General features: G+C 46.7%; 1 protein-coding gene across 1 annotated transcript in view; it reads right to left on the bottom strand.

The window, feature by feature from the left end:
• LOC135383925 (uncharacterized) overlaps nt 1–16,174 on the bottom strand; it is a 104,354-nt gene that overhangs the window by 12,958 nt on the left and 75,222 nt on the right. The window contains exons 9-10 of the mRNA XM_064613208.1: nt 2,496–2,649; nt 576–695 (exon numbers count right to left, since the gene is read on the bottom strand). Of these exons, the coding sequence (XP_064469278.1) occupies nt 576–695; nt 2,496–2,649 (274 nt within the window). The remainder of the gene's footprint in view (nt 1–575; nt 696–2,495; nt 2,650–16,174) is intronic.

A 16,174-nucleotide genomic window follows, 5' to 3' on the forward strand; every position in this document is an offset into this window, starting at 1 on the left:
TCTGAGGAAAACGCAGGAAAAACCCCAGACAGCACAGCCAGTATAACGCCGACAACGGCGAACCATTTCACCAGCACCGCCAGCACCATCGTGACCACGAGACTACCTGCACTCTAAACACAGAACTTCATCGCATAGCACGCTGGCGACAAACCGTTGTACAGATCGATGCTTCATCACTGTTGATTTGTTGAAAACGGGAGGATGACCCTTTTCGGGACACTTTACATAACTACATAAGTGTCCCAAAAAGGCGTGCGCCTCCCACTTTCATCTAATCAACAGCGTGTTAAATGCATCATTCCGTACCATGGTGGGCGTTCGGGGTGCTATGCGGTGACGCTGTGTTTTTAGAGTGTGTGACCTTGCTCGTGACACTTGCTGTAAGAGCTCTCGTGAAACATGCTTCGCAAAGCAAAAATTAACAAAAAGCGTCCGAAAGTGCCACTTGAGCAAAGCGTCACTTTTTTGGAAAAAAGTGACGCTTGCAACGCGTCACGAAAGTGCCACCATTTTTACAGTGCACCCTAGTCACCAATTTTAACTTCAGTAGCAAGCGCATCTTTTTAACTTACCGACTTGTCATCATAGCAAGATTGTCCATCGGCAGTTGGTAAATACCCTATGGCGGGCCAAGTTACGTCATACCATCCTCCTTGTGTACAACATGTCGTTCCGCATGATGTATAACGCTCCTAAAGTGAGCAAAACTCAGTATTACCAAGGCAGAAAAGTAATGATGTGTTGGGGCTTTGTATAATTGCGTGACATGGTCTCTATTACTACCTACTTCTGCGAAACCCCATTATATAGATGATGCAATGAGTTGTTCATTGTTGTTCATTTGTTTCTACATCTACGTCCGTGTATTTTCGTTTTACCAATCAGGCTCGTCTCCGCATGTCGAGCCTGGGGCCCTATTCCGAGCCGCTGTCGAGCGGCAGCGACGGTGTCGATAGAGGAGTATCGGTAGAAGACGATAACGAGCACCGTGAACGACACCTGCCACTTTTGGCATTCCCATGTAGCTTTTAACGACAGTGCGCTTGGTTTGTTGACTGTCGGTAGAGGTTAAGACGTCTGGGAACGAGACGTCGCCCTCTGAGCCAATAGTGTAGCAGGAGGAGAATCACGCGGAATGCCTTATTTTGGAACCAGACGACGACGACGACGCGTTGACGATGGAGAAGTCTCACGCTCCTCGCTCAACGTACGAATAATATGAAATTGTGTTGCTGTTCGTGATAGAGCACCGCAGTTTAGTCACGGACATTTTGCTGACGACCTACACACAATTAGAATCAGTGGGCAGAATCAGTCGCGATATTAAATTCCCAGAGAAGGAGCTCTCAGGACAGTTAACAGGTGGAGAAATGTAAGCTTTAGGCGGACCTTTGTGTATTGTTTGATATGTGTGATAGGTGGAGAATTGTCTCTGTGGCAAAGTAGTTTCAATAAAGACGTTTCATCTGATACAAGCCCGTTGTCGCCCGATCTAAACACCGGCGCCAACCGTGATTGTGTTTAGCCACGCGAAGTAACTTGCAGCCGTCTTGACAGCTCTCGCTCGGCTTAACGACAGTATCGTCCACCATATCGACAGGGTGGAGGCTGTCGTTCCCATGAGCGACACCGTCGCTTACAGGCGACGCCGTTTGGAGCGCAGGGAATACCAAATTCTCTTCGATAGCGTTACGTTGCGTCACATACCACGTGTTCTCGCTCCCGAACGACACGTTCGCGCTACCGACATAGATCGGAATAGGGCCCCTGACTGGTAAAACGAAAATACACGGGCGTAGGTGTAGACGCACGTAAAAATACCACATGCAAAGCAATTCGACCAACAATTGTTGCCAGCGGTTGAACGCCAGTAGAAACGCTTGGGACGGCAACGACATACTAGAACGATCATGTTCGCAATGCCGGCAGGCTATTCAACTATACGGCGCGGCAGTTGCAAAGTCATTGCTGGTTTAATAAGTGAGTGGATAAATTATTAATTGTACGACTAGTTCCTTGAACGTTTTCAGTTCAACATTTCTCGCAGAAATAGTATCTTAGCCGGTCCATATTACAACATTCATAGCTGAGTCCGTACAAGAGTCCGTCCAAGAGTCCAAGAACAGGCATAGTCCGTACAAGATACGGACTGTGCCTGCGACTGCAGTGCCCTAGTAAGCCCAGCATAATGAAGAACCCGGATGCCTACATTACCAGACGGGCCGTTTCGAGGTCTAGTCTATTAGTATATTGCACTTGTATATGAGTCAGCACGAATGTTACACATTGGGGAATGTCATTCTATGGTCCTTCTCCCAAAGAAGGATAGCATCTTGCGAAATATCGAGTCTTCTCCATATATACCAGATTTCTGCTAAAGTGCTGAATCTGCCTTTTGTTATGACGTTGGTCGTTGCTTCAAACGGTTCTCCCCGTATCGAATGATGCCTAATAGCTTATGTAGAAATAATAGACATGGCTATGAGACTCACTCGACAGCTCCACTTGTCCTCTCCAAAGTACGCTTGACACCGAGATCTCAGAGACAGAGACTCTGCAGCCACACCGAGTGTTTCGTTCAAGAAATCTTGCCTAACATCTCGAAGCGAGAAATTTCGTGCCAAGCACGAAGGAGACCTGCGCGGACTATAAGAAAGTGTTAGTATTATTTTAAACTCCTTCTTCTGGCACATTTGTATGTAAGGACCACATAGCCTGAGGGAGGGGGTACCTATTCTACTTCATTTAATACAGATATTACTAGATAAGTTTAAGGAAACCCTAAAGACAAACAATAGCTGTTTCAGTAAGGGCTATTTATCACAGCATATGAATAGCAGCTTCTTGGAGCAACCGGTTTATCTGAGCAGTGTTTTTATTGGCCACTGGCGACACACTTATGTTGACGCAGACAAGTGGATAGGCGAATATTGAAATATTCGCCTGAAACCAACTGGAATATTCCCGATTACTTTTAGACAGCCGAAATATGCTGCCCCGCTAATTCTACAAAGCTTGTTCTGACCCACACAACCAGTAACCGCCCGCGGCGGACAGCCGACAGGGGTTCGAGCGTCCGCAGCCTAGTGTGAACATCCATCGAACGCCTCCTGGACGCGTTAGTTGGGAAGCTCCAATGGGTATGCATCTGCAGAGGTCGCACGTACGTCACCCTCTGGAGACTGTGCGTACCCCATCCGTACTGCGTGCGCAATGTCGGCGCTTGAGGCTCCCTTTTCGCCGTCTACCCTCCGCCTTCATCTTCTCTCCTCCTATTTCGTCTGGCTCTCGCGTCCCCAGAGGAGAAATCTAGTCAGAAGGAGTATTTCTTTCTCCAGGCTCAACAGAGAGAGTCACGTAATGCCATAGTCGTTGCAGGGGATAATTTCAAACGCCGTTGGGCCTGGAGAGGCTGGAGTTGACAAACATGACGGCGCCTCCGATGTCTTGGAGTAATGCGGTAATTTACAACGCGAGCAGCACCAGCACAGCTTGAAGTTTGTGAAGCTTTAAGTGATTATGCTTCGTAGATAATACCCCTGTCACACGGCACTTTCAAAGCGGATCGAAGCTGATGCGCATCGAGTTTCTGAAGAGCGTTCGGTGGGCAGCGCTGCTACACGGCCCAACTCGATGCGTATTGAAAAGCTGGCTTGCCGACAGGCGGCGCTAACAACCTCGAGGATTTACGCTTGTGCTGGCTAATATGTTCCCAAAAAGTCGAGATTAGCCGCATCCGCTTCCGCATTGTGCTCGTTGTTTGTCGAGCGTTGATCTCGTAAGCTTGTTCTCCCGCGTGGTTTTGTTCTTATGAGTGCTGAAGGAAAACGAGGAATTGCGCTTATGATAGTAGCGATGACGGACCTCGAATCTGAAGTCGAAGCAGCAAAGAATGAAGCGAACGACATATAGAGGCAGCTACTCTTCGTTAACGGCCTAAGTGTTGCTGCGGCCACTGCGTGTGCACCGACAGTGCAGAGAGAAAGGTGGAGGTTGGACCGTAACGAACGTTGGTTCGAAGACACATTGCCACACCTTGGTGAACAGTTTTTTAAGCAGTCATTCCGCGTCTCGCCCAGTACGTTCCGCTACATTGTGGATTCGTGCAGGTCCCTCCTGCAGCGTGAAGACACGACAATGCGCTCGGCGATTTCTGTCGAGAAGCGAGTGGCTGTGAGACTGTACAAGCTCTGCTCATCTGCCGAGGACAGGTCGATTGCGAACCTGTTTGGCATCGGGCGTCCGACAGTCAACACGTTATATATAGAGTTTTGCGAAGCTGTAATCGCCAAACTTGAGTCTGACCGGGTCAAGATGCCGTCCGCAGAAAGAATGGCTGATCACATCAGAGAGTTCAGTGCAGTCCTCGACTTCCCTCAGGCTGTGGGAGCGTTGGACGGGTGCCATTTCCCGGTTTCACCTCCTAACGATAGCGCAACTGACTACTATAATTATAAAGGGTGGTAAGTTGTTATAACGTATTATACTATACAACAGAGTGTGCGCTCTAAACGGTCAGTCATATTTGACGTGCAAATATAAGCTGCCACACAGTCAGTGAATAATTTTGTTTGTAGGTTTCTCTGGCTTATATTCTTCACGCTGTGGCAGGGGAAGTCTGTCTGTGAAGTAGTTATTGCGTCACGAACGAAAATGTGACTGACCTAGAGCACACACCTTGTAATGTGACCTACCTCGGCACTGACAAAATAACAAACTTTGTTATTTCTTGGTAAATGTCACCCAAGTCTCTTACTTTATGCAGGTATAGCATCATATTCCTTTCGCTGGTGGACAACCGCTACCGCTTTCTTCATGTCAACTTTGGATCACCAGGTCGTTGTCATGATACCTACGTCTACCAGCGGTCTAGCCTGGCGCAGTGTGTTGAAGGACCTTTATTTGAAACACCCGTGGCCACCATCAGTGGAACAGCAGTCCCCCCACTGGTCCTCTGTGATCAAGCATTCATTGGACGTCACACCTGGTGGAACCATTCAGTCATAGGGCACACCTGGATGACGACATGAAGGAGTTCAACTACCACCTGTCAAAGGCCAGGAGGATGGTGGAGAATGCATTTGGCAGATTGAAGGCCCGATTCAGGTGCACTATGAAGCGGATGGAGTGTGACCTGGAGAATGTTCCATTGGTCATTCGCATTTGCTGTGTACTGAACAACATATGTGAAGCATGCAGTGAACCTGTCATGCAGCAGTGGGCTTCAGACTCTGAGATTGCCAGCACTTTGTATGCACAGCCAGATGGCGCTACAGATGCAACGACTGCCAGTGAAGATGCAGTTCGGGCTGCAATTGTTGGCTACTATAAACAGCGAGGGCAACGATAAGGTGAGAGAAGGAGTTGTACTTTTTATTAATGGTGATTCAAAAAACATTGTTATTGCAGTGACTAGTTTTTCCTGCAGCAGCAAGTGGCGTTCCCTTAGCTCTACCTCCCTGGCATGAGCTGCCTCAAAGCTCTTCCGCAAGAGCTTTTGCTCTGTTAGCAGAGCCTGACGGAAGTCTGATGTCGCTGTTGTGCGTCTCCGTTTCCGGGCAGGGCGTTGTGGAGCATGTTGGCTTGGTGATTCATCGTTCCTGTTATCCAGGCCTCCCTCCATAGTTGGCTCAGTGTCGCCATCAGCCTCCCTCGAGGCTTAACACCATCCGCAGAATAGGACGATGTTGTAGCAGGACTGCTGGATCTTTCACTTGCAATGCCGTGCACCATTTCATTGACGAGCTGTGTAAATATATCAACCTCATTAACCGTGATATTTTCTACTCATGATGTTAGTAAGGTATGGAGTGTGTGGCACACCATTGGAACTTTTCTGTAGCTATTTAAGTGAAAATACGCCTGTTTTACCATGCTTTGGAACTGTTACATTCGCGTTTAAACTTCTTGGTATTTTTACATTTATAGACTCATTAACTGTAAAATATGTCTCATCATCAGTTATTTAACGACATGCTAGACATTCCTATAGATTATATGTAAACGTTACAAGGAGCTCTACTCGCTACATGCTATGTGGGGATGAATTAATGTTACCTATTCCTTTCCCAACAACCAATTATTCGTTACATATGTTGTCCTGTCTATTTCATATTTTTTGGGAAAAACATGAAACACCCTGCCTGTCTCGCTGTGATCCATGTATATTAAAGGTATAACAATGAACGTTTAGTGAATTTTCCCTGAATAACAAGTTTCGGCATTCGGCATTCTACTTCTGGAATGATTTCGAGCTAACAGTGGATCACTGGAGAGGAATGGTTATTGATAATGATAATGGTTTTGCTATTGAGACTAAAATGTATTTTGAGCAAACACACAACGCAGGGCACTAAGCATGCTGCATGCATGGCACAAATACAAGCAAGTTCCGCGGATCTGGCTACATCAGCTTTGCAACTTTCGGCTAGAAGCCAAGTACCGTTGCCACAGAGGTCCCTTCGTAGCAGCTCGTCTCTTCCACAAGGGACTGATCGTTTATAGGAAGGGTTCCCAAGAAGGAGTGCATTCTTGTGAAGTGGGGTCATTCAATGGCGCCAGACCCAGTTGTGTGCCCCGTCTTGACATATTTCCTGCAATGAGGTAGTCATATATAGCAGATGCATAGGCAACAGGAACAGCCAAAGAGCTTTCAAGCAGCCAAGCACTCCTGTCTGAATGCGAATAGAATGACTGCAAATTTTCTCCTTCTCACATAGTGGACGCAAATCTGGCGGTGTCAAGTCGAGTATGACTATCGTTTTTCATGGACAAGTAAATGAACCTCATCGGTCATCACTCACATAACCGTCCACTTGGTTGCTTGTTACCCAAATTGAGTGGACGCCAGGGTTTCATTCATTATTCCCATGGACAGCACAATGTCACACAGTAGTAATGCATTCATCGGAATAAGTGGCCTTCATCCTTCATTTCAGCACTCTCACTGAAAGAAGCTGTGTTGAATAATTCGCACGGTTCATAGTGGTACCGACGTGAATACTACAGCGATATGGCCAACTACTTGGCATAACAAGAAACAATGCACAACTTACGATATGTCTGTCCTAGGTTCCGGATTTTGTGTCGAACCTCCAACGACGAACGCTCGTATACCGCAGCCTGCAAAGCTTCTGAGATTTCGTTGTATATAACGGCATTACCTTTTTGCCGCCGGGGATCGATAAGGACAGATGTTTCGCGATCCGCCCACAAATTCCGTGAAGAGGATGCAGTTCTCTTTGATGCCATCCCAAACAATTCTCTTCCGGCTCGTGAAACAAAAAAACAAATGCAGAACGTTTCCGTAAACAGATCGGCGCAAGCAAACAAAAACTGCGTATGTGCGTACTGCGGCACACATGTTGTGTCGAGAGTGATCGAGATCATGTGTGTATACAGGGTGTTCTATTTAAGATTGACAAGATTGACCCCACCTTTAAAAAATAATGAATCATCGCAGAAGAATGAAACCAAGTGCATAGTGTTACCAGTGACCTGGACCATTTTATAGTATTTTTTGTCGCGCAATTAACTGATTAATTAATTAATTTAATTTTCTAACTTTTTAATTAGGAGGATCACACCGGAGATGTCAACTGTAAAGTTGTGGGCGTTGACATGAGAAAGCGAATGCAGTGTGTTGCAACTCTCTAGCTCATACGAGTCTTTTTTTCCCGAGCCAGCAGAAAGGGCCCGGAGTTCCGAAAATACGACGGAATCAGTTTCCGTCGCGCGAAAAGAGCGCTTGATTGCAGCGCTTTCTTACGGCCGCTTGACAAACAAGCATTGGTGCCGTCCGTTCCGCCTATGCTGTTATCTGTCACGGGTGCGGGGACACCAGGGAGGTCACTGCGGCGCTTTATCTCTTGATTCTTTTTTTTTTTAGGCGTGAAGCGACACAAAACACGGGAAGCGGAAGATATCTGCTCACGGCTTACCTTGAACCACGAGCGCGAGATTATTAAATCAATAAGAAAGAAAGAAAAGTTGTGGGCTATCACTGTGCGGACATTCTTTGTTGAACGCTCTGAGGGACAAACAATGCCCTACTCCAACGAACAGAAAGCGGACATGGTCCTTGCCGTAGGTGCTGCAGGGGGCAAAAAGAAAAAGGCAGTCAAGATATTTCAGAGGTGGCACCCTGGCACAAGACCACACCCATCGACTGTTGTCCGTCAATACGAGGCGCTGAAGCAACCCAAGCAGCACAAAGGACCGGGGCGAAGCCGGTCCAGCATCGGGAAAGAATCCTACAAAGTCGGGGGCACGCCACCAGCCGATACCAGTCCTTCCTCCAGTTTGCAACACCGGGATGATTAAGGACCGACATCGGCAGCAAGTATTCGGTCCCAGCAGGTCCCCGACGGATCCCCGATAATGCTGGCAGGGGCTCCCCTCATGCATATTTATCCCCCATGCATATTTTAGCATTAATATGCTTATTTTTATGAATTACAATAATTTCGAGTGTAAACAGTGTGTGTGTAGAGCCCAACACTTTATTTTCGGAAAGGAAATAGACTGACACAACACTTGTAGCACCTCAATAGACTAAACGACGAGTGGTGCATACCAAATTAGCAGCTTGCCTGCATCACCCAATGCATGCCAATTGTGTCTGAAATGAAAAACAAAAAAAGAAGGGTATACAGAAATATGCAGCCTGTCCGCATAACTACTTTCATTGGCAATGTAGCATGAACAGAAAAGGGTGGAAATGGTTTACAGTAATATCGAGCCTGCCTGCGTAACCACTGGCCCTTCAATGGTGTCTCAAAAGGGGGACAAACGTACAGAGTAAGAGGTGGTCTCTCAAAGGAAACAAAAAAGATATGCAGTAGTAGGCAGTCTGCCTAACCACTTGCACTTCGGTAGTGGCCCAGGAAGAATCGAATGGCTTGTAGCATTAACATTAGACGTAACGGTAAAATTGCTGCATGGGGGGAAATGGTATACAGTAATATGCAGCCTGCCTGCGTAACCACTGGCACGTCAACGGTGTCTCAAAAGACAGACAAAAGTATACAGCAAGAGGCGGTCTGCCTGCACAAGTGGTGGTGTCTCAAAGAAAAAGTTATGCAGTAATAGGCAGTCTGCCTATCTGCTCTCGCTTCAACTGCCCAGACACAAAAATGAATGGCATGTAATACTAGACGTAACACAACAATTGCTGCATGTCAGCACAAAATAGTCTGTGCACGGTATGTGGAATGAGCTTTATCAAAAATGGTAAAATGCACAGCGTAGCGATTATGAAACTCAAGAGTTACCAACAGAAAATTTAAGTTATGAAAAAATGTCAAAGCCAACGACTAGGAAGAAATGCAAGTCCAGGAAAGAGAAAATAGTTCACATCCAGCGCCTTTGGTGCAAATGACTAGCAATTACTACAACGAAAACTGTCAAAAACGACAGCTGACCGGGACTAGAGCTGACAGTCAATGGTGTGCACATATCCAGCGTTCCTTCACAAAAACGTCAATAAGCAAAAAAAAACATGGTCAAGGAGAAGCATCCCTATTGAAAAAAAGCGACATCAGGTCTGATGTGATTTGGGACACTGTCTTGATGCTAACACCAGCTGATGTTAGCATCAAGACAGTGTCCCAAATCACATCAGAGCTGCCCTGGCTGATGCTAACATCAGAGCTGTCTTGATGCTGATGTTGACATGAGAGCTGCAATGATGCTGGTTATGGCAATCTTGAAAATGCTGCAGTCTTGGTTTCCTGAAATGTTCTGCAAAGAAAGCCCCTCATGCCTGCGGTATACGAGTACCGACAAGAACCCTCACGAAACAGGAGATAGCAGCAACAAATCACCTTATTCACCACTCCGGAGTACGTACCTTTTAACGCATATTCATTTATCATCAACATACCTGAGCGTTGAACTCACGGGAGCACAAAAAATTGGTAATGATCGAACGGTGAACAACAACGCAAAAGAGCACGCCTAGGTCCTCATTTCCGGTCCAACTTGTCCTTTCGAAAAAGCACTTCTAAGCGTTGTCATGTCGAGCAAGAGTCCCCACCACATTTGAACACGGTGCTTGAGTTTCTCTTGCTGGAGGCCGCTGCGTCATACACGCTGAACCTGCAAGAAATATCGTTCCAGAAAATACGATGGCAGGACACCTATATGTAGAGCAGTGTAGAGACATATGACATACCGTCTGCACAAAGCATACAGTCGACTTCACTTGGCGTTCTATCTCCCTGTCGTTGTGCAAATCCCTGCAAATAGAGTAAAACGGACAATGAGAATGCATGGCGCAGTCGAACATATTACTTCACAGTTATATTAATTACACACCTGAAACGGCAAGAATCCTGAGGGCGAAGAACGATTTGGCTTCACATGCAAGGCAGCGTCTTCACTCTTTGACATGTCAAACAAGACCGACTGGTCTGCTCGCGGTTAGAAGAAACGCTTCCACTTACGGACAGTTGCAATATCAGACGGGTTGCAAGAACGACAGCATCAGGTGAGAACAACAATATAAAGGCTCTAAAACGCTTTAGACTTGCTGGAACGCTCGCAATTACGCGAACTACACGCGGGACGCGGCGACGAGAAACGACCGTTACAGCAGTTGAAGCAAACCCAACAAAAACAGCGCATGCGCGACAGGCAGCGCTGGCTGGTGGCATGGAAGACAAGCGACGACGCGCGAGCGCGGGCGAGTGCGGGTGAGCCTGTGGTGAAATGGGCATGGAGCCAACATCTCCGCGCAATGGCTTGGCGGACGAAATACGACGAGTAGAATCGTACTACCTCTTGAGATAGTGGCCGTTCCAGGATCTTTCGAGAAATGCTGCTGTTTTCATAAGAATCACTGAATGTTGTGTTTGAAGCAAACTTGCAACATGAGATTGGCCAAAGCTAAGCTATTAGTTCGTTATGATTGTCAACAGATCGGCAGTGCAATCTGACAGCGAGAGATCGATAGAATCAAAAAACAACAACAAAACACTCACTGTTTTGCCGACCCTTTCTCCCTAGCGTTCTTTCTTTCTTTCTTTCTTTTTTTTTTTTGTTATAATCAAAGAAAGCAAGGTTAAATGCTACAATTTTCTTGACTGTGTGCGATCGTGTACATCACAGGTTCCTTATGTGCCATGAATCTACTTAAAAGCTGCTGGTGGTGTCAGGGACACACACTTATAACAGTGACCAGAATGCGGCAGGAGTATTTTTGAGGCACTCTGGCCACGTTGACCACAAAACGGCGTTACATACTCCCTCCGAACCAAACTTTGCAAAACGGGTTTTCGTCCGATTAGTTCGACTTGCTAAAGCTCTCTTCGTTTCGTTTCACGTGAGTTTTTCGTTTCGGGGGATTCGGTCATTTCGTTCGGGCGTGGCCGACTCTTCCCGGGTATCTTGTACTTGCCTGCTTTGCAGTGAGGCTCTATTAATACTTCTGTTCAGGCTGCTGGGTGTGCATGTTTTCAGTCATTGAAACTGAGCGAACTATACAACACATGAAGTGAACTGCAGCCCAATGTTTGAAAGAGTCACCTCATACCGGACAGCCAAATTCCTTCCTGAAGGGATGCTTGACTGTCTCGTACAGCTTGGGACAAAAGTTTCTGAAACACGGGTGTTTTGTACTTCACTTCTCCACGCCTCCCCTGCGGCCTAAGGGGAACACTTGTTGAACAGAATCCTTGAGCAGATTTTTCCCAAGGATTCTGTTCAACAAGCATTCCCCAAAGGTGGCTGGGAGAAGTCCAATACAGAATACCTGTGTTTCAGAAACTTTGTCTCAAGCTGTACTATCCGAACACGTGTTACCGAATCTGCATAATCATCGGGAGAGAAGCGGGAAGAAATACTTAGCCAGTACACCACAGCAGATCGGGACGTTAACGGGGATTCACCAGGAAAGAATCCTGGCCGGGACGCAAACGGGAATCTATCTGGAAAGAATTCTGGCCGGGACACGAACGGGGATCTATCGGGAAATAATTTTATGTATTCTCCCTCTCCCTCAATTCTTCCCCCTCACATAGCCGGGAAGCAGTCGGGCTCGTGACGGCGATATCGGCCACCTCGAACCCATCACTCCCGTTACGTTCCCAGCCGAATCCCAGTCCTTTGTGCTGCTTGGGAATATGGCAGGTTCATCAAGCAGCGTTGTAGGTCTGCGGAGCTGTCAGACGATGTTCGCATCAACATCTTGGCATTTCTTGAGGCATACCCTGAAGCGAGGCGAGCAGGCAGACAGACGTCCCGTTGTCCACGGTGTTTAGAGTGGTAAAAGAAGCAGGCCTCCATCCATACCACATACAACTTGACCAAAGGTTGGAACAAAAGGACTTTGAAAGCCGGTTGAACTACGCCAACTGGCTTTTTCAGATCGTCGATGAGAACCCCCAATTTCTAAGAAATGTCATACGGACTGACGAGGCAAATTTCTCTCGTGTTGCTCGAGAACTTGCATAACGCTCATTACTGGAGCGCTACTAATCCGCATTGGCTTGGAAGGACGCGCCACCAGTATAAGTGGTCGCTCAACGTGTGGTGCGGTATCTGCGACGGAGCTCTCATTGGCCCCGTCTTCCTTGATGGGACACTGACCGCGGTGAGGTACCTCAATGATATTCTATTGGGCCCCGTGGAAGAGTTTTGCGCCAACGTTCCACTGGCACGGCTTGGCAAGCTGTGGTTTCAGCACGATGGCGCACCCGCCCACAGCTCTAGCCGAGCTCGTGCCTATCTCGACAGGGCATTTCCTAGCCGATGGATAGGAAGGTACGGACCTGTGTCGTGGACTGCGCGGTCCCCAGACCTGACGCCGTGAGATTTCTTTCTGTGGGGATATCTGAAGGATCGCGTGTACGACCAGGAGACAACAACACCTGACGCCCTTAAGGCGAGGATCACGGAAGTGTGCCGTGGAATCCCCGCGGCCACGTTGCAACGGAGGACACAATTTAGGGCAACGGAGGACACAATTTAGAGATGCTTGTTTTGTGTGACTTAGGAAGGCGATCTTTTCGAACACCTGCTCTGAATGTGCATAGTATTGTTTCGGTCATGTTAAAATACCCGTGCAATGTTCTATAAAATAAGTTGAATGAAAAAGAAGGCATACTATTTTTACCTACTCGTTTAATTCTTTGTTTGCTTGAACAAACTTCGGTTGCCAGTTTGAAAAAAAAATGACGATGGCTTTCCTGCTTCCATTCCCAAGGTCGCGTGCTCTGAACGCGGGCGGAGACGCAAGCAATTTGTTTGAAGGCACGGATTGCTTAGGCATGCCGTCTCCTGGTGTGACTTACATACGATCTTCCGTGTGTAAGATTCCACCCACGTTAGAGAACTCCAAGTGGGCAAAATTAATTCACAGGCCGACTACCGTGGCGTCGGTCATGATCACCGTTGTCTCCCCTATAGTCATAAACCCCCAAATTATTACTGTTATTGTTTACATGCTCGCTTGCTTCCTTCCTTTTTTGCTTGCCCTGTGCAGCATCTAGGACAAGCATCGTACCTACTGTCTCTTCGTTGGAAAAGACGTAACTTGTGCTACAACACAGAGAGTGGGTGCAAATGAAAAGGTGTAAAAGAGCGGCTTCATAAATTTCATAGCCCACAGCTTTTCTTTCTTTCTCATTGATTTAATAATCTCGCGCTCGTGGTTCAAGGTAAGCCGTGAGCAGTTATCTTCCGCTTCCCGTGTATTGTGTCGTTTCACACCTAAAAAACAAAGAATCAAGAGATAAAGCGCCGCAGTGACCTTGCTGGTGTCCCCGCACCCGTGACAGATAACAGCATAGGCGAAACGGACGGCATCAATGCTTGTTCGTCAAGCGGCCGTGAGAAAGCGCTGCAATCAAGCGCTCTTTTCGCGCGACGGAAACTGATTCCGTCGTATTTTCGGAACTCCGGGCCCTTTCTGCTGACCCGGGAAAAAAAAGACTCGTATGAGCTAGAGAGTTGCAACACACTGCATTCGCTTTCTCGTGTCAACGCCCACAACTTCACAGTTGACATCTCCGGTGTGATCCTCCTAATTAAAAAGTTAGAAAATTAAATTAATTAATTAATCAATTAATTGCGAGACAAAAAATACTATTAAATGCTCCAGGTCACTGGTAACACTATGCACTTGGTTTCATTCTTCTGCGATGATTCATTATTTTTTAAAGGTGGGGTCAATCTTAAATGGAACACCCTGTATATATATATATATATATATATATATCTTGAAAAGTTGGAGTTGGATCGGACGGCTACGTAATTATAGTTGAAATAAATGGAAGACAGAAGACGAAAGTAGGGGAAGTAACAAAAAAGGGGTTTATTAAAACTTAAAAATCATAAAAGTTAGGGAGGATGTCTACGTTACGGCGGAAGCTCGGCCTTCTTCGGGACAAAAGAGCTAAATGTGGCCACGAGGCTGATAAGGGGCTTGAGAATGACGTGGTCGGTTGGGGGAAATTCCCGCCACCTGGCGGTTGTCAATTGGGGAAATTCCAGAGCGTTTTTGTGTCAGGTCCAGGAGTGGGGTCATCGTCCTTGTGGGTCAGTGGGTCAGTGGGGATTTTGATATTTTGATCAAAATCCCCACTGACCCACAAGGACGATTCGAGAAATGTTTCCTCCAGGGATGCCTCCCTGGAGGAAACATTTCTCGAATGTTCCGTATTGAAACCACTTGTGTACAAGAGATTTTTAGATGATATTTTTATCATATGGCCTCATTCTGAAAGCGACCTTCTCACGTTCATCAACCGGTTCAACCAAATTCACCCTAACATTCAATTTACCTCCCACTACTCCGCCTCCACTGTTACCTTCTTGGATGTGGAAGTCAAGTTACAAAACGGCAGTATCTCAACCAACTTATACCGGAAGCCTACAGATGCTCAGCAGTACTTATCGTTCCGCAGTTGCCATCCAAGACATACTAAGTTAGCCATACCTTATAGTCAGGCATTGCGCTACCGCAGAATATGCACTAACGACGCCGAACTAGACAACCATCTCCAACGACTAGAACAAACCTTCATTGATCGTGAATACCCGGACAAACTTGTGAAAGACGCTATAGCCAGGGCAAGATCCACAGATCGCCAACAATTGCTTCAAAGATCTCCTCGAACCAATGGAAACTCTGCAGTAAATCTCACTGTCACATTCAATGGCAGCGTTCCTAACATTAGCCGGATACTCAACCGCCACTACACAATTCTTTCACAATCTGATCGCATGAAGGAAATATTCTCACAGCCACCGCGCGTAAGTTATCGCCGGGCGCGGAACATCCAAGACAGACTAGTAAATGCCAAAATTAACAAACTTCCAGAAAATAGCATTGGCTGCCACCCTTGTAATGCAAGTAGATGCCAAATTTGTAAATCAATGCAAGCCGCTAACTCTGCAGAAAGTACCAATTCTAATTATCGGGTCAACATTAATGGCGACTTTAACTGTAATTCTTCTAATGTTGCCTATCTTCTTCAATGCAATGAATGCAACGCCCAATATATCGGACAGACAGCGACGTCATTTAGAACGCGATTCAACTACCACAAATCTGACGTCGCGAAGAAACCTAATCTGCCAGTGTCGCGCCATTTCAGTAGACCAGGACACTCAATCACCAATATATCTATTTTCATCCTGCAGTCAGGCTTTCCTTCCCAACGGCTCAGGGAACAGCGCGAATCTTATCTCATTCATAAATTCCAGTGTCAGATAAACGAAGATCCAGGAATCCTTTCTACTATTCGCAACCTGCATTCCTAATCCAGCACAATACATACGCTCTTTTGTCTCTTTTTCAGGCTCACTGGTATTTCCTCAAGGTCCTGCTGCACAGACCCGGCCATTCCCCTTTCACTTAGTCACCAACCTGTGTTAGTCATGACAAAAGCGCATGCGCTGCTCTCTTTCCCTTGTACATAACCCTCTCCCATATATAAAGCTTGTTCTTGTCACCAAACCCCAGTCCCGTCGAAGGCAGCGCTGACTGCCGAAACGTCGTCCCCTATCCCCATATGTGTTAATAAACTCCCCTTTGTGTTTTCCTGTAAGCTCTTTGTCGTCTTCTGATTTTTCCTGCTTATATATATATGTATATATACAAGAAAGGCAACCGCAGTTGCCAGTCATACCGTCACCGTGAAATTTCATTTGCCTTGTGCAGTCGCAT

The sequence above is a fragment of the Ornithodoros turicata genome, chromosome 1, assembly GCF_037126465.1.
Source record: "Ornithodoros turicata isolate Travis chromosome 1, ASM3712646v1, whole genome shotgun sequence".
In the NCBI taxonomy this organism is placed as follows: domain Eukaryota; kingdom Metazoa; phylum Arthropoda; class Arachnida; order Ixodida; family Argasidae; genus Ornithodoros; species Ornithodoros turicata.